Source organism: Hyaena hyaena, unplaced genomic scaffold, assembly GCF_003009895.1.
Source record: "Hyaena hyaena isolate Hyena2069 unplaced genomic scaffold, ASM300989v1 scaffold_84, whole genome shotgun sequence".
Classification (NCBI taxonomy): Eukaryota; Metazoa; Chordata; class Mammalia; order Carnivora; family Hyaenidae; genus Hyaena; species Hyaena hyaena.
The window spans coordinates 1,712,397-1,736,419 of record NW_024080716.1 but is presented as its reverse complement, the minus strand read 5'-3'; the positions used below and the strand labels follow the sequence as shown (position 1 = coordinate 1,736,419).

Here is a 24,023-nt window from a genome sequence, read left to right as displayed (position 1 = left end):
ATCACTTTATAATCAGGAGGAAGCTATTTGTGGAATCAGGGATGGGTGCACAAGGGAATGTAACTATATCTGTTATATTTGATTTCTTAAACTGGTTTTATGTATACAGGGATTCATTATATTATTATTTATTCTTTTGTGTCTATTTAAAATACTTCATAATTTAAAAGTATATACTTGTGGAAGACTGAAGAAACATTTAAGAAATCTCAATCCAAAATACTTGATTAGTTGACAGATGGCAAGCTGCCCTTACTAAGATGGGCGTCTCTCTTTAAAAGAAATAAGTTAGAACCCAATAGAATGGTTCTGCAGTTGGCAAGCAAGCATTTCAATGCCCAGTAAGAGTTTGAATAAAGATTCCAGGCAGAGACGTTGCATATTTTTAGCTCAGAAAGGCAATTTTTTTTCAGTGATTGTCTTTGAAAGTGTGGTGTAAATGTCACATTGATGATATAAAATAAGGACCTGGGCCTCGGGGGGGGGGGGTGGGGGGGTAAGGAAGAATATGAATAGTTCCTTACAAGCTATCTTCCTCCCGGGAAAAACTCAACTTTGGGAGTTGTGTTTGGATATTAACAAAAACAAAACAAAACAAAACAACAAGGCAATATTTCTCAGATGAAAAGTGGGATGGTTTTGGAAGTGTTATGTTCTAGAGAAAACAAAGTTTGTCTATAGTTTTATGTCTAGGTAGCATGCAAAAGGAAAATCTTAAGATAGTATTGTGAAAAAATAATAGGTTTTTCAAACATACCCCCAAAATGTTCTTTTCCCCAGCATATCCCACCTGTAATTCTTTCAGAAAAAAATTGAACTTTGGATCTCTCCAGCCAATATCTGTTTTCAAATGAGCCCTGAACACTGGTCACATAGATTCTGAATTTCCAATCAAATCTAGTTACAAATTAAATACGTGCTTGTTTTAAACTATATCATTTACAGCTTAAATTCTTTATCGCCTAACATATTCATTGCACACCTCCCCCCGCCCCCCCCAAGGGACATGACTAGTTTAAAGCAACAGAAAGATGTACTTTTCAAATACGCAGAGAAAGAATGGCTGTCCTTTATGATCACAGGCAACGTGGAAGTCATAGTATGGAACCTTCAAGCCTAAAAGCACCTGTGAGTTGGCAGATTCACCCAGGAAAAACTGTGTGACAGCAAATACCACACTAAAAAAAGCCATTCAACCAGATGAAAAGTGAGACAAACATAGGGATTAAAAGTTACAGGAATGCAGAAGTGAATGGGATGGAGTATAATCTGTGCAAAAATGTGGAAGTCCTTGGGAACAAAGGCCCATCAAGGTCCTGCATGATTAAATGTGAAATGTGTATTTGGTGAAAACTTAAAAAAAAAAATCTCATAATCTATGTGTTTCTAAAGAAAGGTTAATATTATATGAAGAACAGACACCATCCCATGGCTTGATTGCCTTTCCTCTATTTTCCCGTTTCTTTTCTTATCTTTTTTCTTGTGTTTCATTCTTCTCAGCGCCACCAACTAACCAGCTAGGCAGGCGACTGAATTTAAAGGTCGGTGCTGGCCTTGGCCGTCAGCACCCTAATGCGGGCGGAGTTGCAGGTTTTGCAGAGGATGTGTCCATCCAGAGGGTAGCAGCCTTGGTTATCTCCTTCAGACAGGAGACCGCCACAATCCTGGAAAGATAGACGGAAAGGATGTCAGTGAAAATGGCAGCTGTGTGCGTGAAGGCTAAATTCCTTAGCTTTCCATTCAAGGCCTCCCTCCATAATGTGGCCGTTTCCTGCCTTTCCTCTTCCTACACCACAGCCCCCCCCTCCAATCCTTCCCTGGGATACAACATAATGTCTTGAATGCAACTGAACAAGAGATCGGGGACATAAAGACAAACAATAAAATGACCCCCTCGCCTCAGCTTACTTAATAAGAAATGTGAGTCCAAAAAGAGAATAACCCCATGGTCTGGGTGCCCAAGTAGTCATTTTGCTCTCCTCCCCCAAGCAACAAAACAGCAACAGCAAGAACAAGAGAAAATAAAACAAGGGTAGATCCCCACCCACCGAGTCATTTTACCCTTTATCATTAGTCTAAGGCTCTCTCAAAAGGTATATACAGGTGCAGGGACAGAATTCTCTTGGTAGTTTCTGGGCCGAAGCAAAGGTGTAGGGTGCCTTCTTCCAAGCAGAAGGGCCAGCAACAGGCTCTGCATACTTACTCCAACTGTCGTGGGAAAAGAAAATCCTGAAGTGTGCTGGGAACACTAGTTGGCTGCACTTTCTGAAGGAGATGGCGTGGTGGAGAGGAATGAGTTGGACAAGGGGGACAGGCCCCCGGGAGCCCCCCTTAGCTCTCCCCTGCCTGTGTCACTGAAAAGAATTTCTGCATGTCCTACCTCACCAAGCTATTGGGAAGATCAAAGGGGAAAATGGAATTGACTGTACTTTGAAAAAAACTGCAAAGAGCTACAGAGCTGTAAAGGATCAAAGGACAGTACTACGGTCCACAGCTCCTCTGCAGCTCCACTTTGGAAAGCGTTATATAATAGAGTCAAATGTTGGCCCTTACCTTTGGAGAAAATGGAAGTTTCTCTGAAAGAAAAATACAATACTTCTGGTGGTGTGTGCCTTTGCTAACGTTAATAGAGACTCTTCTAAAAGGCCACAAGCGTTGCATGCTCAGCTTTTGTTGTCCACTATGACAGCAAGGAGGTCACGGGGGCTCATGTCTAACATTGGACTGACAATAAAATTTAAGTATGGAAGGAGGATCGCCCACAACACTATAGCAACAGCCACAATAGCAGCAGGAGCCAGGCTCCCCAGAAGGCTGGCTTTGCCAAAATGAGCAAGCAGATATTCTGCAGTTCTAGAGGCATTTGGGAAACTGAGTAATGGAATTAAACGAACTCTTCATCTCAATAAAGAAAGGACATTTCGTAAGTGATATGGCTGTAATCATTTAATGAGCAGACATCTATGGTCACCTGGGCACCCTGAAGAGCCTGAAATCAACCACAGTGTTGTAACCATCCGTGCTTTGGATCTTAGAACCAAAAGGGCCATACGAGGCATCCAGTTCAACCTCCTCATTTTCATAGATGAGGAAGAAAGGAGCAGCGAGGGAAGTGATTGGTCCAGTTTCATGAAGCATCTGTGACAGGGGTAGAATGGTGGTCCACCCTCTCCTTAGTTACTTTTCCTCTCATTCTATAATACTGTTTAAAAAAACTGGAGGGTATTATGCTAAGTGAAATAAGTCAGTCAGAGAAAGATAGATATCATATGTTTTCACTCATGTGTGGAATTTGAGAAACTTACCAGAAGACCATGGGGGAAGGGAAGGGGAAAAATAGTTTCAAACAGAGAGGGAGGTAAACCCATATGAGACTCTTAAATACAAAGACCAAACTGAGGGTCGATGGAGGGGACAGGAGGGGAGGCAGGGAAATGGGTGACGGGCATTGAGGAGGGCACTGGCTGGGACGGGCACTGGGTGTTGTATGTAAGCGATGAAATCACGGGAATCTACTCCTGAAACCAAGAGCACACTGTATACACCATATGTTAGCTAACTTGACAGTACATTATAGTAAAAAAATAAAAAATAAAAAACTAAATTAAAAAGTTCATAGGATTTCAAAGCACACTTAATTTGTACTGCTGTCACTTAATCTGGAAGGAGAAAAGACACATTTCATGCAACTCTTGGCACAAAACCCAAAACCATCAGAAGTCAAAGCCTATGGGTATATATAGCAAGTGTGTGAGCAATGTTGAAAAGCTTTCCTTCTTTGAGCCTCAGTTTCCCCATCTGCAAAATGACTCCTAAGGATATAGACCTTATAGACATAAGCTCTTTCACACTCATGATTCAGGTCAGTTTTGACGCTGGAGGTTGTAGTTCCTCTGCAGTCATAAAATCTTGTGTAAAAGCTGGTAGTTTATTTTTTCTTATGTTAAGGGAAGAGAGTGATATGAAGCTTGGGCTTTAGGGCAAAACAAAGAACCCCACCTAAATCAGGCGGTTAGTTACAGCTAACACAAGTAGGATGAATGTAGTCCCAGAGAGCCAGGGACAGCCGTGCCTGTCCCTGAGTCTTTGTAAGATCACCTAGTGGGACTGGATGAACCAATGTCCGAGGGTGTGGCAATAGACAGTTCACACTTCCCCAAAGAGAGCAGCGGGGACTGCTAACTACTACCCTTGGAAAGCCTAGTGTAGAACAAGAAAACTGCTTCAAAGGGGGGGGGGGGGCCCTCTGGGTTACTAGAGCCAGGGTAAGAAAATGTTTTAAAATCATTTTTTCTGACTGTGGTGCCCTTCTGATACCCATATTATAGGGGGAAGACTTGCTGCCCTTTGCTGTAGAGATGACTACATGTCCCTTGGGCAAGAATCCTTCCTTGTCACTTCCAACCTGGCTTACAGGCTTCCTGTGTATATTCCCACAGCACCTGTGCATACCTCCCTGGAGTTCTGAGCTGCTGCCTGACCAGTCTTATGTGCACAGTCAGTGCTTGCTAAGTCAACCAGTCTCCGTGACTCTGTGCATCAAGTTCCAACCCTTTGGAAAGGAGTGAGTTCTTATCCTTTTCAATGGCTGAGAAGTCCCATAGAAGTATCAGAGCCACAGTTAAAAACTCATTATAATGATGACAATAATAGTAACAAGAATACCATTTCCCACTAATTTAGTACTTTGTGGTTTATGATGTTCTTTAACGTACAGTTTTGTATTTTAGCCACACAGCTCTATTTGGGGAGGTCGATAAGAATTTGAGCCCTTTTTACAGGTGGGAAAATTGAGAGTGAGAGGTAAAGTGACTTACGCAATGCCACCAGGATTAAACGAAAGCGTAAGATCTAAAATCCACGTCCTGTGAACACAGGTGCCAGGGGGCTTTCCCAGACTGAATAACTGCTGCATATGTGAAAATCCATCTCACTCAGGCTTTTCAGCATCTGCCGTGCACTGACAGGGTGTGGGGGTGCTGAACACAAACCTCACACCGGTAGCAATGAACGTGGAAATCGCGATCCAGAGCCACAATCCGGACAGTCTCCTCCTGGCCTGGGGCTGGCATGATAGGCTCCTTGCACACAGAACATCGGGGGGCAAATTTCCTGAAAACAGAGACAACAGTTCTGGTTAGACATGGAGTCTAGACACTGCCAAACAGGTAAGACCCTGAAGTGAAAAGAAAAGGGGGTCAAGAGTCAGGACATCTGCTCTGTCATCCTGAGCAAATCACTTTCCTCTTCTGGGTCTGCTCCCTCAGCTGTAAAATAAGGGATTTAGACTCAGTGACTCTTGAGGTCCTTCTAGGTCATAAAGTGAGATTTTGTGAGGTTGCAGAGTGAGTGCATTTAATCCTTATGGATAAAGAATATCTGGGAGCTGTTGGTCACTGGGTATGTAGCAAAGAATTAACTTGTGGATAGACTGCAAACACAAATCCTGGGCTAAGGCAGGGTCCTGATGGCCCTTACTCTGTTTCTTTTACTTGACCTTGTCTTGCTTGACTTTTGCTTCTAGACTTTTGTATGTGCTCCCCAGGACCCACACAAATATTCTGAGGTTGCTAACTGTGCATTCCCACTTATTAGTGCCTCTTTCCTTAACACTAAGTTCTAGGAATTAATACAAGATGCCTCGACCACCTATCTTTTTAAAGCAGCAGAAGTTAGCAACTTTAAATACACCAAATTTACAATGACCAAGTCTGTACCTCCTACATTTCGATTGTGTTAAACTCTTGTTGGAAAAGGCAAACCATGAGAGACTCTTGAATGCTGAGAACAAACTGAGGGCTGATGGGGGTGGCGGGGAGGGGAAGGGAGGTGATGGGCATGGAGGAGGGCACTTGTTGGGATGAGCACTGGGTGTTATATGTAAACCAACTTGACAATAAACTATTTAAGGAACAAAAAAAAAAAAAAAGAAAAAAGAAAAGGAAAAAGTTCAAAAGCCATCAAGTTCTTTGTTCTTTAGAGGGTTTTAGCACTTCCAAAAGGTATGAACACTTATGTGTATAGACACATATATGTCTGTTTTTGAGGTTAACTGTTGGGGAGGAATTTTAGTATTTCCTAATCTCTCAATATTCCCAAATATGACCGATGGCCCTAAAATCGTTTTCTCATAGCAGATTAAGAGGCTGCAAATATAGGCTGTGTGTTCATCTGCATCTCCTGGAAATTAGGGGTAGCATTGGGGAAGGTGTGAAATGAGACATGATTTGAAATGGCTGTGGATAAAAACTGAAGAGGTTAAAAAAAGAATAAAAGGACAAACAGACTGTGCAACTCAGTTTTTTCATGGTAATGGTTTTAAGATTAATGACGTTAAAATTTATCTATTTGTAGTGAGACCTAAAAAGAAATAATGATAGTAATCTAATACGTTGCAGAGCACTCTGTGGTTGTCAAAGCATTTTTACATACATTATGCTCTATATGTACATATTAATTTTCTTGGCAGCAGCCAAAAGGCATCTGTATGGCTGCAATCTAAATAAATATGAATTAAGCAGCAGATCAATTGATTGCTCTGAAAGAAAAATTAAAAGGATGAGGGTACAACTGCAGCAGTAATCAGAGTTGTTATAATTGGCATTTTATGCAAGAAGTTTACACTCAGTGGTAAAAAAAAAAAAAAAAAAAAAAAAAAAGAAAGAAAGAAAGAAAGAAAGAAAACTGCTCTGGACTACCTGATTATTTTTGAATCTGGGTCACCAGTAGTGAAATAAGCAGGCTCCTGGAATCCACTGCAGTATTTCCTTCCCCCAAGCCCATTGGGACTGTAAGCTACATGAGGTCAGAAGTCTATCTTTCCTGTCATTGAACTGTGAGCCTGCCCCTACTTCCTCAAGTAGAATGACTTCTCTGGGATAAAATATCCTTCCGTGAATTTGCCTATTTTAGTAGTAATTATTTGCACCCCTTTGGGGACCACTCCACTGTGAGCTTCCAGCTGGCAAGTTCTGCTCGGTCTCTGAATCTCCCGAAACAACTTCTGTGACCGGGGCAGGCAGCAGAAGTTTAGGCTGCCGCTCAGGAAATGGAGTGTCTGCCATCTTGCTCTATAAAAAGATGTGACTTGGACCCGTATGTTCAATCTTGAAGTCCTTGTCTTTGGAAAGGCATACGTTGTATTCTTGCTGAGTAAGGATTCCTTCCTACCAATCCAATTGGCCTCATTTCCATGATGGGAAAAAACAAGGGAAGAGACAGGAAGTGGTTTCCACAGTCCCCACAGTGTTCCTTGGCTTGCATTTTAAAGACTGTTCTAAATCCCAGGTGGTCTGTTTTAAGGCTCAGCTCACTAAGCAGATAATAATAATAATAATAAAAATAAATTTGATAAAAACACTTTTGATGGCTCAAATAGCTACCATATATTGTGTGCTTATTAAGTGCCAAGGCTTGTTAAGGACTCTGCGCGCTTGACCTCGTTTTTTACTGACAACAACATTACGAAGAAATAGTTTCTATCATTTCTGCTTCACAGCCACGGGGGCCAAGGCTCAGGGAAGGGCGGTCTTAATCATCTCGTGTCCTGGCACATCTCTGGCAATCAACAAATGGATGCTGATTAAACAAATAAATGGATGAATGTAATGTCTCTGATAAGAAGGCACGGATAGTGAAATAAAGGCTCAACGCAATGAAAGGGTCAGTTAAATAAACCTACTTTTCTGGAGCTCACTGTCCTGGCACTGGGAATACAGAAATAAACTAGGATTCCTGCAGCCAGACTGGTGAGGGAGCACTATCTATTTCTGCATTTGTTCTATTAAGTGAGATATACATATCCTGCCATCTTGTAAAAATGATCTAAGGTGGTAAGTGTAAAACTGTGTGTTGTGTGTGTGTATTCTTTATTACTAATCAGGTTGTGGGTAAGTACTAGCTCTAGCTGATTTACAAAGCTCTACAGAACATTCAAACAGGGATAGGGAGGGATTGCGGTCAAGGAAGTCTTCTCAGAGGAGGTGGTGATTGAGTTGGACACCTTGAATGATGGCCGTTTAGGTGAAATGGGAAAGTGTGTGTGTGTGTGTGTGTGTGTGTGTGTGTGTTGAGGGCGAGGGTGGATACAGTCAGTTTGCCAGGGAACTGGTTTGAACAGTCACTGAAATAACATATAGGAGGACTTGTTCCCATTAAGACAGAAGACTTGGGCCAGCATTGAGTGGGGGTGGTTATGCAGGCAATGGCCCCTTGACAAGGCCTTAAACACAGTATTTGGGAAGCTTACTCAAAGTGCAGTCCAAATCCACCGGGGAGCTTGTCTGAAATGCAGAATTGGAGGTCCCACCCCAGACCTACTGAATTAGAATCTGCAGTTTAACAAGATCCCTAGGTGACTTGTAAGCACATTAACATTTGGGAGGCACTGGTTTAGAAGACAGGATGCCAAGCAGCGAGATCAATCCCTTCTCATGCGCCTTCCGCATCTCACAGTAACTTCCACTCTCGGGCTGCTCTAGTGACAGCCAAGCAAGTCTTCCTTGAACATAGAGAAGCCCTTCCCCACTTCGTCCGCTTCTTTATTTCCTGAGTGGTTCCTGCTGTCAGGAATCCCCGTTTCTCGCTTAAAATACTTTTCAAATTCTGTTTCCAGAAGCCTACCCAGATCCCGGGGCCAAGTAATCTCCTCGGACTCTGCCAGCTCAAGACTTTTTGCCTGTGCTTGTCTCATCGTGTCTGGCCCCTTCTGCCTGATATCACACGTACTCCGCGCGTATTCTCTCCCTCCTCCAGGCAAGCTCCTTGCTGACAGGGGTTTTTCTCTGTGTGTCTGTGCATTTTGTACTCAGGCAGTTTCTCTCCTTGTATCTCTCTCCTTTAGCACTGAGCACCCAGAGGGCTCTCTGCAGATGTGGCTGGACTGAATTGAAAGAGATTTCCTGAAAGCTCACAAAGGGAGGCCAAGACCAAGGCACCCCAAAACAGTCTGCAGAAGAAGGCTGTTTCCCCCTCTGTACCCTCTCCTTAGCCTTGCAATGTCCACCCTGGGTGGGGCTTTGAGCTGCTTTGTGCTCTAGTACTTTCAAGCCTCAGAAACAGAGTTCTGTAAAATGTATCTCTTATTTTCCTTTGCAAAATTGTGAAAAGATCAAAAAGGTTTCCCTCCCTCCCTCCCTGCCAATCATGTAGATAACATTATTTACAAAAAAAATAATTTGTGTTTTAACATGCCATTGAATTAGTCATGGAGGGGGAGAGACGGGGGCTGGAGATGGTTTTTCCCTTTTAGCTGCTCAAGTCGGCTTGTCTGGAGTGTTCAGACCCACACACTTATGTCACCAGTCCCAAGTCTCTAATTATGCTCCTCACTCTTAGAAATGAAAGATAAATGGCATAGATATAAACTTCCATTTGTCAGAATTGATTTCCTGTTTTAATTGGGGGGTGTAATAGATCAGTCTTTTCCAGCAACGGAAACATGTGTGCTCTGATTACATCTGTCAGTCTTTCTTGGATTCGGGGAAGTCTAAGAAAGGAGGCACACAGTGTTAGAAACACACTCCGTTGGTATCTTTTCACTTCCCTTAAATAGACGCAGGGTTTTTTTTCCCATGTGTAATTACAAGCTAAAAATATCAATAACGTGAAGTACAATTTATGCTGTGACTGCCCTTTCAAAGTGAGCCCTTTCTTGTCTAATTCAGGTTGAGAATTCCTGCCTCTGGGGTTTTTTAATTCATTCAGCCTCATGTCTTTTGGTGAGGTTTTCACTTTCTTTGCTACTTGGAAAGTGGAAAGGAAATTCTTTTTTTAAAAAACAGGAGTCTCAAGGCCCCAGACTGCTTATGGCAGTCCTCCTGGTTGTTGACAGTCAACAGGGCGGTGACAAATAACCCACAAGACTGCACATCTGGAGGCCGTAGAATGGAGACCCAACCTAGTGAGCCACATGAGCTTTATCTCTGTGAGAGCTTCGGACTGTCTCACACTGCCCCACAAATAAGCCAGAAAGCCCCCGTGCTTTTGCAGATCACCACTATAGCTTTCATATGCTTCCTAAATATATGTGACAAATGTCATCAACCAATCAGCCAACTAACAAAGGGGCCAAAGAAGAAGAAAGCAAAACAGGAAACTGTACAATGTTCATGAAAACCCCAGCTATGACAGAGGAAAAAGGGCCCTCTGAATGACAGAACTGAAGGACATATTTTTCCAGGCCCATGAGTAGGTGACCTTGACCTTGAGACTCTACTTTCTAATCCTCCGCAAAAGACTGCACAGGACTGCATTCATTAATTTTATTAGAAAGCATCCTGCAGAAGAGAAGCCTGGGGTAGGGAAACAGGTTACGGGGAAGACGTGACAGCTAATGGCATGAAACTGACCCAAATATGTGAGAGGCCTATGCTAGGAAGAGAGACAGAATTGTTCTGTGTCCATGTCGGTCTCCCCGTGACCTCCTCTCTATAGATTGGCACAGATGGAGAGGTCAGCGCTAGAGAGAACTGTGGACTGTTACACCTGCGGAGCTTTAAGACAGGCTCTGTTCTAATGACCAGACTGAAAAGCTCAGAGAAAGGGAGCAGTTTGTCCACTGTCACACATCTTGTATGAACAAGGCCTATTTCCAATACACATACTCTGCAGCTGAGTCAACTTTCTCACAATCAGAGCCACACAAAGATATGATAGATGAGTCCCAGGCAAGCCTTTGAGCAGAAACCTGGGAGGGGGACCATATGGATTAATGGACACCCATTCCTGCATTTGAGGCACAGATAAATAACCTCAATTTTTAAGGTCCCACCAAATCCTGACATCCTACAGCTCTGAGAGAGAAGAATGTGTGGCCCAGACACCAGGCAGTAAGAACAGTAAGGGGACTGGCAGGCTCGAGGGGACAGAGTATGCCTACTTGTGGAAGTCCTCAATGCAGTGAATGAGGCCACCAGCGTCCACAGTGAATGGGATCCCATCAAGGCTGCGGTGGCACATCACACAGGTAAAGCAGTGAGGATGATAGGCCTTTCCGGTGGCTCGCAGGATCCGCTCCATGATGGGCTTGGAGCACACGCTGCACTGCTCCAGGGTTTTCTGGGGACAGAAAGACAAAGACCAATGTTAAGTTGAGGAGCTCCATGTATTTAGTACCTCACGGCACCACAAGCAGTGTTTGTTACAGACACAACTGGCTCATGTGCCTATCATAGTACTTGGAAGAAGGCAGAGTGCACATATCTTGATTATAGAGACAAAGAAACACAGAAGATACATCAAATGTCTTCTCTAAATTCACCCAGGTAGTAGGTGGCAAATCTAGCATTTAGAACACACGTCTTCTGACTTCTATCCCTTTTCTACCACCATTGCAGGGTTGATGGCAAACATTTCTGTAAGGGCACATACAGTTAAATATTTCTGGGTTTGTTGCAGCAATTCAGTTCTGGTCTCATAGTATGAAGGCAGTTGTAAATGCGCAGGACTGTGTTCCAATAAAACTTTACTTACAAAAGTGGGCTGGATTTTGCTCAGAGCTATAGTTTTCTGACCCCTGAACTATGTAATCCAGGGTCTCCACTGGAAGAACACCTCACTATTCTAAAACTTGTTTAGCCATCAAAAATCTGGGAAGGTCACTCTTAAGGTCCTCCTTAAGAGTTTAGGATGGTCTGTCTGATGATGGAGACTCACAGAGTATGCCAATAGGACCCAATCAGGGCTCAGCATAATCAATAAGGCTTTTGGTTATTTAAAACCTTGATTCGAACACCACCTCCAAGTTTAGTGTTGTGAACCCTTGACAGAAAAGAAAGTCAATTTATCTGCTTACAAAATACGCTGAGCTTTAAAAAAACAAAACCCTCCCCAAAAGGCATCCCATCTGTTGATCGGGACTCTGAAAGACTGATAAAATTGGCTATTAACTTTCCATTGTTTCCTAGAATCCCATGCTGCCTTACTAAACAGCCTTGTTTTGCATGTTATATGCTATATGCCAAGTGAGATGTCTGGACCTATTCAGAGTTTACAATCTAGAATAAACCTGGGACAGAGATCTTCTTAGAAAGATGAAGAACTGGAAGGGATGTGGAAATTAAGGAGTAATTGCCCTCTTACCATAAGAACCTTTAAATAGCTCTTACACAAGAAATGCCTTTAGGAGGATAACTAGTGTGCTGATGTCTCTGATAACAGTCTCTGATTGGCTTTCTTATTTGCATCTCTCCTCCTCCAACACTTCCCTGTCCCCTAAGTGACTTCCCCTTCCCGTTCCAAAACACAGATGGGATCAATTAACTTTGCTTCCAGCAAAAATTTCTATGGCTCCACAATGTGAAAAGAACTAATTCCTTACCTGACATTCAACCTCCCTTTCTAGGATCAGATTCCCCTAATGTCTCAGATTGCTTGTGCTAGTTCAAACCTATGAGAAACTTCCATACTTTTGTGCATTGGCTAATGCCTAGAATGAACCAGTTTGTCATCTTGACCTTTCAAGGTACAGGTCAGAAGGCAACTCTCCAGTAAAGCCTTCCTTAATGCCTTCAGTTGGAATCAATTGTTTCTTTCTCTACCCTTCCTGTGCACTTAATTTATGTTGCTTAAAGCACTTACAGTGTTTACTGTAGTAAAATTATTTGCATATTTGTCTATTTCTTCTATTAGACTAATCTCTTTAAGGGAAGCCACCATGTCTTTTTAAAAAGTTTTAAAATCCCAGTGTAGTTAACATACAGTGTTATATTAGTTTCAAGTGTGCAATATAATGGTTCAATAATTCTATACATCACCCTGTGCTCATCGTGATAAATATACTCTTAATCCCCATCACCTATTTCATCTATCCCCCAACTCACCGCCTCTCGGGTAACCATCAGTTTGTTTTCTGTAGTTAAGAGTCTGTTTCTTGGTTTGTCTCTCTTTTTTCCCTTTGTTCATTTGTTTTGTTTCTTAAATTACACAGTGAGATCAGATGGTATGCCTTTCTATGACTGGTTTATTTTGCTTAGCATTATACTCTCTACCTCTATCCACGCTGTTACAAATAGCAAGATTTCACTCTTATTCTATGGCTGAATACGTGTGTGTGTGTGTGTGCGCATGCGTGTGTGTGTGTGTGTATCCCTCATCCATTCATCTATTGATGGAAAACTTGGGCTGCTTTCATAATTTGGTATCATAAATAATGTCACAATAAACATATGGATACATGTATCCTTTCAAATTACTGGTTTTATATTTTTTGAACAAAAGCTCAGTAGTGTGATTATTGAATCTTAGGGTAGCTCTGTTTTTAGCTTTTTGAAGAACTTCCCTAGTGTCTTCCACAATGGCTGCACCAGTTTATGTTTCCACCAATAATACACAAGGGTTCCTTTTTCTCCATATTCTTGCCAACATTTGTTGTTTCTTGTGTTTTCAATTTTAGCCATTCTGACAGGTGTGAGGTGATATCGCATTATAATTTTGATTTTCATTTCCCTAATGATAAGTGATGTTAAGCATCTTTCCATGTATCTGTTGGCATCTGTATGTCTTCTTTGGAAAGAAGTCTGTTCATGATTTTTGCCCATTTTTAAATTAGATGATGATGATGATGGTGATGATGATGAGAGTGTGTGTGTGTGTATGTGTATGTGTGTGTGTGTGTGCGTACGTGCTGAATTGTATAAGTTCTTTACATATTTTGGATACTAACCCTTTACTGAATAGGCTATTTACTAACATATTCTCTCAGTAGTTTGTCTTTTAGTTTTGTTGATTGTTTCCTTCCATGTGCAGAAATCTTTTATTTTGATGCAGTCCCAATAGTTTATTTTTGCTTTTATTCCCCTTGCCTCAAGAGACACATCTACAAAAATGTTGCTATAGCTCATGTCAGAGAAATTACTGCCTGTGCTCTCTTCTAGAGCTTCTATGGTTTCAGATCTCACATCTAGGTCTTTAATCCATCTTAAGTTTATTTTTGTGTATGGTGTAAGAAAGTGGTCCAGTTTTATTCTTTTACATGTAGCTGTTCAGTTGTCCAGATATCATTTGTTTGAAGAGACTTTCTTCCATTGCATATTCTTGCCTCTTTTATAGAAGATTAATTGACCATGTAATTATAGGTTTATTTCTATGCGTTTTGTCCTATTCTGTTGATCTGTGTGTTTATTTTTGTGCCAGTATCATACTGTTTTGGTACTACAGCTTTGTAGTATAACTAGAAATCTGGAATTGTGATACATTCAGCTTTGTTTTTCTTTTTCATGATTGTTTTGGCTATATGGGCTCCATATAAATTTTAGAATTATTTTGTTCTAGTTTAGTGAAAAATGCTGTTTGTATTTTGACAGGAATTGCATTAAATCTGTTGACTGCTTTGGGTAGTATCAACATTTTAACAATATTTGTTCTTTCAATCTATGAGCATGGAATATCTTTCCATTTGTTTGTGTCATCTCCAATTTCTTTTGTCAAAGTTGTACAGTTTTAAGAGTATAGGTTTTTGCCTCTTTGGTTAAGTTCATTCTGAGGTGTTTTATTATTTTGGTGTAATTGTAAATGGGATTGTTTTCTTAATTTCTCTTTCTATGGCTCCATTATCAGTGGGTAGAGATGCAATGGGTTTCTGCACATTGATTTTGTATTCTGTGACCTTCCTAAATTCATTTAACAGTTTTAGTAGTTTTTTTGGTGGTGTCTTTAGGATTTCCTAAATATAGTATCAATCATCTGCAAATAGTCAAAGTCTACTTCTTTCTTACCAATTTGGATGCCTTTTATTTCTTTTTCTTATCTGATTGCTGTGGCAAGGACTTCTAGTACTGTAATGAATAAAAGTAGTAGGGCCCCTGGGTGGCTCAGTCAATTAAGGGTCTGACTTCAGTTCAGGTTATGATCTCACGGTTTATGAGTTTGAGCCCCATGTCAGGCTCTGTGCTGACAGTGCAGAGCATGGAGCCTGCTTGGAGTTCTGTGTCTCCCTCTCTCTGCCCCTCCCCTGCTTATGATCTGTCTCTCTCCCTCTCAAAAACATTAAAAATGTTTTAATAAACATTACAAATTAAATTTAAAAGTGGTGAGAGTGGACACCCTTGTCTTATTCCTGATCTTAGGGAAAAGCTCTCAGTTTTTCACCATTGAGTATGATATTAGCTGTGGATTTTGCATTTATGGCCTTTATTATGTTGAGATATGTTCCTTCTGAACCTACTTTATTGATGGTTTTTTATCATGAATGGATCTTGTACTTTGTCAAAAGCTTTTACTGCATCCATTGAAATGATCATATGATGTTTATCCTTTCTCTTGTTAATGTGATGTATCATATCGATTGATTTGCAGATATTGAACCATCTTTGCAACCCAGGAATAAATCTCACTTGGTGAATGATTTTTTAAAAAGTATTGTTGGATTCAGTTTACTAATTTTTTTTGAGGATTTTTGTATCTATGTTCATCAGAGATATTGGCCTATAGTTTTGTGTGTGTGTGTGTGTGTGTGTGTGTGTGTGTGTGTAAGTGTCTTTATCTGATTTTGGTATCAGGGCAACACAGGCCTTGGGAAAGATGTCTTAAGAATATATTTTGCTGTCCTATGCTCTACTTAGTACACTACCTGGAATAAAATGAAACCCAGGTTGAAGGTGTGCAAAAAAACCCCAAAACCAAACAAAACAAAAAACGAAGGAAGGAATAGTGTTTACGTCCTACCCAGGCATCTCTGGGCTGGTCTGACTCTCCTGTCTCTGGAATCCATCCCAAGATGAATTGGTAAATCCATCACCATCCTCTCCTCAAAGCTGCGGTTGCTGAAAGTTCTCAAATTGCTCAGTATGCCTCTGGTCACAGTCTAAACTCATGGAAACTATTAACCTATTTTCCCCCCATTTTGAAGTGGTGAAATTAAAATAGCAGAAGAACGTAAGATGAAAGTCTGGAGCAAATGATGCTCTGGACAATGAGGGCCCTGCCTTTTTTCGGCTCTGGTGATCTGAGCTGATGTGGCTATAAACTGTCTTCCCAGGGCTTGTGTTTTGCTCTTCTGCGGGTTCTCACTTTTTTTTAAGGCAGTCCTGTAATCCTGTAAGGGAGTTGAACAAAACAGAAAATGCTTGACCAGAAAATGTGTCTGTTTGCATTGAGGCTTGGCTGCAAGATTTAGCCTATTTACTCAAAACCAGCAGCAGCATATAAGGTTGAGTCAGTTTCTAAGGAAAGACTTTATGGTCTGTGGAAGCACTGTTTAAAGGACAGGTAATCTGAACACTTACGCTACAAAGGAAAAACTGTAAAGTATGCCTCCAGTGAGACCACTATAATATGCCCACAGATCAGAAAATAAAGGTTCCAAGAATATAGCTGACTGGAAACTTGGGCTAGCACATGGTAGAGGAGGACATATTAAATGTCTCCAGTCAGCTCCCTTTACTGTACTCTTCTTTTGGTCTCTATAGCTGGTCCACTAGGAGCTGTAGACATATCTTCTCTTCCAGGAAGGGTAAAGACTCTTACAAAGCTTACCAAGATAAATGTGGTTACGATCTGCCAGCATACAAAGTTATTACGGTATTATTGACTCTATTCACTGTGCTGTACTTTTCACCTCTGTGACTTATTCATTATACAACTGGAAGTCTGAATCACTATGTGGTGCACATGAAACTAATATACCATTGTATATCAGCTACACTTAATAATAGTAAAAGACTTTTACAACGAGAGTGGAGGGAGCAAGGATTTCCTCAAGTCCAGCCCTCTGATTTCACAGGTGAGAAAAACAGACCCAGAGCACTGATACAATTGGATGTGAGTCACGGCGTTCATTAGGGGCAGAAGAAGGGTTAAAATCCCAGGTTCCTGAAAACACTTAATTCATAAAGGGATCTGATGAATTCATTGTGTTGCCTTAGGGAGGGAAAGTTGCTAGGATGAAGAATAGGAATTTTTTCTCGGGCTTTGTTAGCAACCACTGTATGACTTTGGGTAAATCATTTCTTCTCTCTAAAGCTCAGTTTTCTCATCTATAGTACAATGATTAATTTGAACTCTGCAATTTTATTGCGCTGTCATAGAACAGTGGAAAAAGGGTAATGTTTCCATTACTAGAGACATACTAGAAACAACTGGATAACTCTTCATCCGAAGCTTGAAAGGAAGGTTCATGTGCTAGAAACCTGGACTGTAAAATCTTTACTTGTTCTCACCACTTGAAATTCCAGAAATTGCTGGTGGTAGAATTTCAAGCATGACAGAGGAAGATCTTTGTGTTTTCTTAAAGAAGGTTATTTTAAAGACAGACTAAAAGATGCCCTCTTTGCATAAACACAGAGCTTTTCTAAAGTCAGTAAAAATGAAATGCCCAATAAAATAGTTTTTAAGGAAATAGACACAGAAATAAGTCTCCAAGCAAATAAGTGCGAGAAGGGCATCTCTAAGTATGTCTACTCAAATCGCATCTTGCGTGTGCAGTGTGGGTGCCATGGCTAATTGGGGGGGGGGTGGTCTAGAAAGGAAGAGTGCACTCTAGCATAAGAGTGTTTCATGACCTGGTGCTGGATCCACCTCTACTGCTCTTTGCCATGGATCTCACCTTCCAATTGCCACTCTGAGTGCTCTGCCATGGCTTTAACAAGCTAAGTTCTTTTATAATCCCAGAATAGCTCACATCCTTCCTTGCCTGGAGAATACCTATTCATTCTTCAAAGTTGAGCTCCAATGTCACCTCTTCTGCAAAACACTTTTAATTCTCTCTCTGCTGTACCCCAAGCAAATAAGGCTCATCTTCCACTCCCATAGGATTATATGATGTTTCGCTGATGACAATGTTCTCGATTTCATGATTTACATCAACGTCTACTACCGAACTGTGACGACCCCACCCTCCCTGCATGGAGCCATAGTCATAGGCTGAGCTTCCTAGGAAACAGACAATGAAACAGAGATTTGCACACGGGAAGTTATTGAAGAGTGTCTTTGAGATCAGCACCTGTGGGAGAATACAGGAAGCTCCTGGGCACAGGGAGAAGATAGACTATGATGTAGTTACAACAAAGGCCTCTGATAGTTCCCTGGGGAACTCTGGAGCTAAGATGGTTCTACAGAGTTGTCCTTCCTTGAGGCTTGGGGGTAGGGCCTTTACAACCCTGCATCTACTGGTCAGTGGATACAGGATGCTCTCAAGCAGGAGTGGTTTTGGGTGAAGAGGTTCCCTTCAACCAACTGAGAGTAATTACCAAAGATAGAACTCAGCTATGAATGGTCAGCGGGGAAATAAGAGTCTTGGTCATAAAGAGGGATCTGGGCTGTGCACTACAGCATCTACACCATTACCATCCTTGTCCAGGACCTGCACATTTCCTGACACACAGTCAGCAACTGCTCCTCAACTGCGAAGCACCTTACAGCTTAAGCTGAATGAAGAGTCTGGATTTCTTTTCTCTGTTTTATTTAAAAAAGTTTAATGTTTATTTATTCGAGAGAGAGAGAGAGAGCATGGGCAGGGGAGAAGCAGAGAGAGAGGGAGACACAATCTGAAGCAGGCTCCAGGCTGTCATCACAGAGCATGATGTGGGGCTCGAACCCACAAACTGTGAGATCATGACCTAAGCCGAAGCTGGACACTTACCCAACTGAGCCACCCAGGCGCCCCTGAATTTCTTTTCTTTTTCTAAAATTCTAGGCATTGTTTGAGGGTTTTTTTTTTTTTTTTTTAAGAATCTGTAGAAAATGCTTTAGGCAGTTCTCTGATGAAGGTATGGCTAAAGGGAGATGATGTTAAAGTAGTAGAAAAAACAAGAAAGCTTATAAACTTTTCTGAAGTGATGGCAATACAATTGTTATTAAAAGCAAAAAAGTTAAGTGAAAATAAAAATAAAATCAAAAACAAATCTTGTACACCAAACTCCCAAATGTAACTGTTTTTAAATTGGAGATACAATCTGGTTGTATCTTTTCTATCCTTGGGTACTGTATAAATAACTTGTCTAATTCACAGGCAGAAGAGCTAGAAGAATCATCTGAATATAAATGAAGCCTATAGGTAACATAAGCATTAACTACTAGTTAGATAATAGAGAAAATATTTCTAAAATTTACATATTGCATAGGTGTGTATGCATGTTCAATGGTGAGTATTTTAAATCAAGAAACAGAAGTATTTGAAGATTCAGAAGACTATAAAGTGTTGCCATTTAGAAATGTTAAAATTTTCATTTCATAAAATTAAAATGTGATCTTATATTCAATCTTTATTGTTTTTTTTTAGGTACTAAAGCAGTTTTGAAACTGAAAAGACTCTTGGAAAAAAATGAGGGTGATGTCTCATTTCTCGATACTGTTTTGGTCTTGTTGGGATAAAAATAACAAGAAGCAAGAAGAGTTTGAAGATATTAGGCTGTTAAGATCCTTAGAGATGACTCTCATCCAGGAGTTTACAATTCCCTTCTCTTGCCCACCTCTCCCATAAGCCTTGGCTCAGGGAAACAGTTACCAGGGCAGAGCACCCAAAATAACCCCAAATCTCTCCTGGATGAAGAGCATGAAAGGATGGCGTCTGTGGGGGATCCATATTGTACAGTTCAAAAACCATGATTCTAGTCCAACTACCAGAGTCAAGAAACTAAGAGGCAGAGAGGGGAATCACCTAGTATCAGATTTGGAGTCAGAATATTGATCTCTTGATTCTCCCTCCACTGGGTAATCCCCTGTCCCATAACACTATACCTATTTCATTTTTCGGAAGACACACTCCATATCACAAACATAAGGCATTCAAATTGGCTACCTACAAGTTACATGTATATTAGGAGAGGATATGTGTCAATGACTTAAGAGTTTTTCTACTGTCAATTTCATTGGCTCCCACAGGGTACGATAAAAAACTCGTTGTTGTATACCTAGCATCGACAACAGTATGCTTGCATAAACTTGATGCTCCCCAAATACGGGTTACATCATGCATTAATAAACTCTGGATATGCACTGTACATAAAATAAAACTATTCTTTTTAACCATGCAAAACAATTCTCTAGTCTGGAGCTTCTCAATAGGTAGGCTAAGGCACAGTGTGTCTCAATGGATTCCAGGTGTGCCACATCAGAGAGGGTCAGAAGGGGCCGGAGGTTTCCATAGTTCCTGAGTGGTCATCTTGGGTCAGGAGAAGCCCTACCCACTAATCCCAGTATGCTGAATGCACGCCATCGTTTCCCACAAGGATCATGATGTAAAGAAGGTAGGGAAGCACAGCTTAAGTGTTGGTGTTCCCAACAGAATAGTAACGTGGTACGGTAAGAAGGGCTACAGCTCAGCAAACCACTGAAATGCCAGGGACATTATTTAAACTCGAATAATTATATTCCGTGTCTAATTTTGTACTTTAAAAATTTTCTGGATTTTGATAATCAAGAAGTCTTCCCAAACGATGGCAGTACTTTTGGGCTTCCCTGTAGATGAAGATACCATTTTAACTTGGTAGTTCTCCTAATAACCTGTAGTATAATGCTTCCCAACAGCTCTGCCTCCCAGTGAGGCACACATTTCTTATTAAAAAGTTACTTGCACTTTCCAAGTGTCCTTCACCTATATCTATATTTGTATCTTCATCTAAATCTATATCCGTATGTCTATTCCTATCTGTATCCAATATGTGTTTCAAAACAGATCGAAAATAAAAATGGTAAGCCCGGTGTCATCCCCTGCCTATGACTATGATTCTTTTAAATGAGAATCAAAACTCTTATTCTATAGATGAGAATTGTATTTTTTTCAGACAGGAAAACTCTTGAGTCAATTTATTACATGATATCAAATCCTTAGAATGTGTTTTCTTTTGATGTTATTACCCACACCCAAAAAATACAGCTATGAAACGTGTAACTAGAAATTCAGTAAAAGAACTCAACATTCTTATTTTTTTGTTCACTTCTGCTAATTTTTTGAACAAAACTCTTTGCACCCAATGCCTGTATTACCTCAGCTTTCGTATAAATTCCCTGTAAAGAAACTTCCTGCATGATTTTCTGATGAGCAGAGCAGCCAGCCTCCCCACTTAATTTAGCACTGCAGAAAGCCTAAAGAGTAGAACAAAATGTTCAACATTCTGGCAGGTACAGAGGCAGAAGGAACAAAGATACCATCCCTGCCCTCAGAGGTTCCCAATGTAGTAGGAGGAGCAGACACTTCTATAAATAACTGACTAGAGGCAAAGGACAGAACACATTGCTATTATGGAGGAGTGAGTACTGTGTGATGGAAACAGCGAGAGTTATTACTTCTGAATGGTAAGGGACCAGGCAACATGGCGGTGGTGTGATGCTGGGAACTTATCCGGGTGGGGTTTGAGTTGGCTCTTGAAAAAAAAAAAAAAAGGATATTATAACAGGCTTTGGAATTAATGTTGTGTTATAACCAGAGTTTTAGTTCTCGAAGTCCCAGATGTGCCTACGTTGAGACAAAAGTGCTTTCATAGGAAGAGTTTGTACCAACGTCAGTGTACTGAGCAGCACTGGGGAAGGGGAAGTCAACACTGCCAGAGATGAACATCTGTGTGTCAACTGGATGCATGACTATATAGAAAAATAAATTCTTACAAAAATTTCTGTGCATATTGTGCATATTTGGACAACATAAACTGGATTTAAAATGAGGAAATATGTCCTAAAACCACAAGCAAAACGGCAGACAGAAAGGACAAAAAGATCAGTGCAGTTAAGTCACTGTATTCTCTTTTGCCAGGAGCCACAAATCACATTTTTCACTGAGTAAATAAAGCCCTGTTGCTTATTCTGAAGCCTTCAGGTTGCGATTACGATCTGAGCTTTAGGAAATTAAAAATAAAATCCCATTAAAAGACATTTAGTTTATCTATACCTTAAGGCCTAGAGAGGTGGTGTTTTACCTTAAAATGTTTAGCCCTGATAGTACACTAGCTTTCCCTAAACACTTCTCTTGAATGTCTCATAACCCTTGAGGCATAGGATGAAGGCGGAGGGGGCTGAGCCCTGATGAATGTGCCAGACCTTCATGCCAGGAGCAAAATTAAAAGATCACAGCACTCCATGGAGACTATTGTAAGAGGAGAAAAAAAAGAAGAGAATTCCTTTCCTTCCCAGCCAAGTCAGATCACAGATCTGCCTTTACAACACTTTCAAGGTACAGTCTGTTGGGACTTGTCAACTCAGGAGCCAGAGCAGTGAGCTTGCTGTACACAGTGAGAGAAGTAGTGACAGATCTGAGACCTGGGCTAGAAAGTCCAGAAAAAAAAAAAAAAAAAAAAAAAAAAGAAAGTCCAGGCAATGTTCCTGGCCTCCCTGGCCTTTAGTTTGCTCATCTCCTAAATAAGACTCAAAGTGTCTACACTGCAGTGCTGTCAGGACCAAATGAGATCCGTAATCTCATTATATAATAAATAGTTTCATGTCATTCTCCTTACAGATTCTAAGGGTTCTAGGACATATATTTAATTAACTTGGCATTCATTGATTATTTAATTGAATTACTATATCTAAGCACTACATTTCTCTTTTATTCTAATTTGTCCTTTACCATCGATTCTTCTACATTTTATAGAAGAATTTTATCTCTACTTTTTTAAAAAAATGGATTATTTAAGGAATCCTGTGTATGATATCCTGAGTCAACTGGATAATACCATAATATAAAATGAGCTTCTGGATTCCTAAGAGATTTTCCTTCTTGCTTCCTGGGAGTTTTGTGGATGAAAAGCCCATCTTACTTCTATGTAAACATTGTTGTACCTCAAAACTATAAATTTCTTAGTCCTTCATGAAAGTAATTTACATTATTGTATACTCCCCAAACGAAAACTGACAGCTTGCCTTGGTAGAGTTTTTAAAGTTTACTCAGTGTGCACAAAGATGACCTCATTTAATCTCTACAACAATGTATTATAGAAGGTTCTTGTCCCAGTTACATGCCACTTGACTATAAATGTGTTTGGATTTGAACCTATGTCTTCTAAATTCAAAGACAAAATTGTTCTTTCTTCTACTTCACACTATCCTCCAGGTAAGTTTCTACTATAAGTTTCTATCTCGTTTGTGTGATGCCAATTACACTGAATGCAGTTATGCATTTCTAGCAAACTGCCATAGCCCTTCACAAGTACATAGTTTGCCTAAGCTCGAAAAAAATTATGAAAATCATCCTGTTCAACTCTCTCCCCTTAGATGGTAGCACATTGCATTCAAGGAAGTCAATTGCTTAGTGTTGTAAATTAGACAAAGAGCTGAGTTCAGGGCCTGATTACCTTAGTTTCTATATAGTGTTCTTTCCCAAATACCACGCTTTTAGAGTACCAAAACTTCTCTTTAGTGTTCTGGCCCTTGTTAGAAATAAGAATATGAAAACTAATGTTGGTTAGTTATTGACATAATTACTTATATTGCCAATGAAAAATCATTAGTTGAGTATATGACATAACTTGGGTTTTTGCCATTGTCGAAACAAGGTTATCTTACACAGGTAAGTATGGTGGCCCTCTGGCTAATAACTCAGAGAGCTAATCCTATCCTAAGCCTCATGACATGATGTTTTAGGTCCAACTTTCATAATTCCTGCTACTTGCACTTTGTAAATAGAGGTTATTAACAGAACTCAGACCAGTTCCCCTGAGGTAGTCACTTTCTGGAGTAGCTGGAACTTCACAGCTTATAGAAGACAATTCTAACATTTGAGTATCAATTTTTTTTTTTTTTTTACCTATAGAATGGGATACTAATATTTGTCTAGTCTATCTTTCAGGTGTTTGATAACGAGATAAGAAATGTAAAGTGCACTCTTACGAATGTAAAGATTAACTACAGAGAACAAGCCTGTGGTTACCAGAGGGAGGTCGGGGGGAGGGGGGATGGGTGATATAGGTGATGGGAATTGAAGAGCACACTCATCATGATGAGTACTGACTGATGTATAGCATTGCTGAATCACTATTTTGTATGCCTGAGACTAATATAACACTGCATGTTAACAATACTGGAATTAAAATGTAAAAAAAAAATAAGAATGTAAAGAGATGTAAAGATATTATTATAAAGTTCTTTTCTCTATGCAA

At 40.5% G+C, this 24,023-nt stretch overlaps 1 protein-coding gene across 9 annotated transcripts in view; it reads right to left on the bottom strand.

The window, feature by feature from the left end:
- Nucleotides 1–1,379: 1,379 nt before the first annotated feature.
- The window catches only part of LOC120233110 (LIM domain containing preferred translocation partner in lipoma), a 673,125-nt gene continuing 650,481 nt past the window's right edge, over nucleotides 1,380–24,023 (bottom strand). For all 9 annotated transcript variants that reach the window (XM_039234226.1, XM_039234221.1, XM_039234228.1 and 6 more), the window contains 3 exons: nucleotides 10,880–11,058; nucleotides 4,992–5,112; nucleotides 1,380–1,664 (listed from right to left, as the gene is read on the bottom strand). In XM_039234226.1, coding sequence (XP_039090157.1) covers nucleotides 1,536–1,664; nucleotides 4,992–5,112; nucleotides 10,880–11,058 — 429 coding nt within the window. In that variant the 3' untranslated portion in view covers nucleotides 1,380–1,535. The remainder of the gene's footprint in view (nucleotides 1,665–4,991; nucleotides 5,113–10,879; nucleotides 11,059–24,023) is intronic.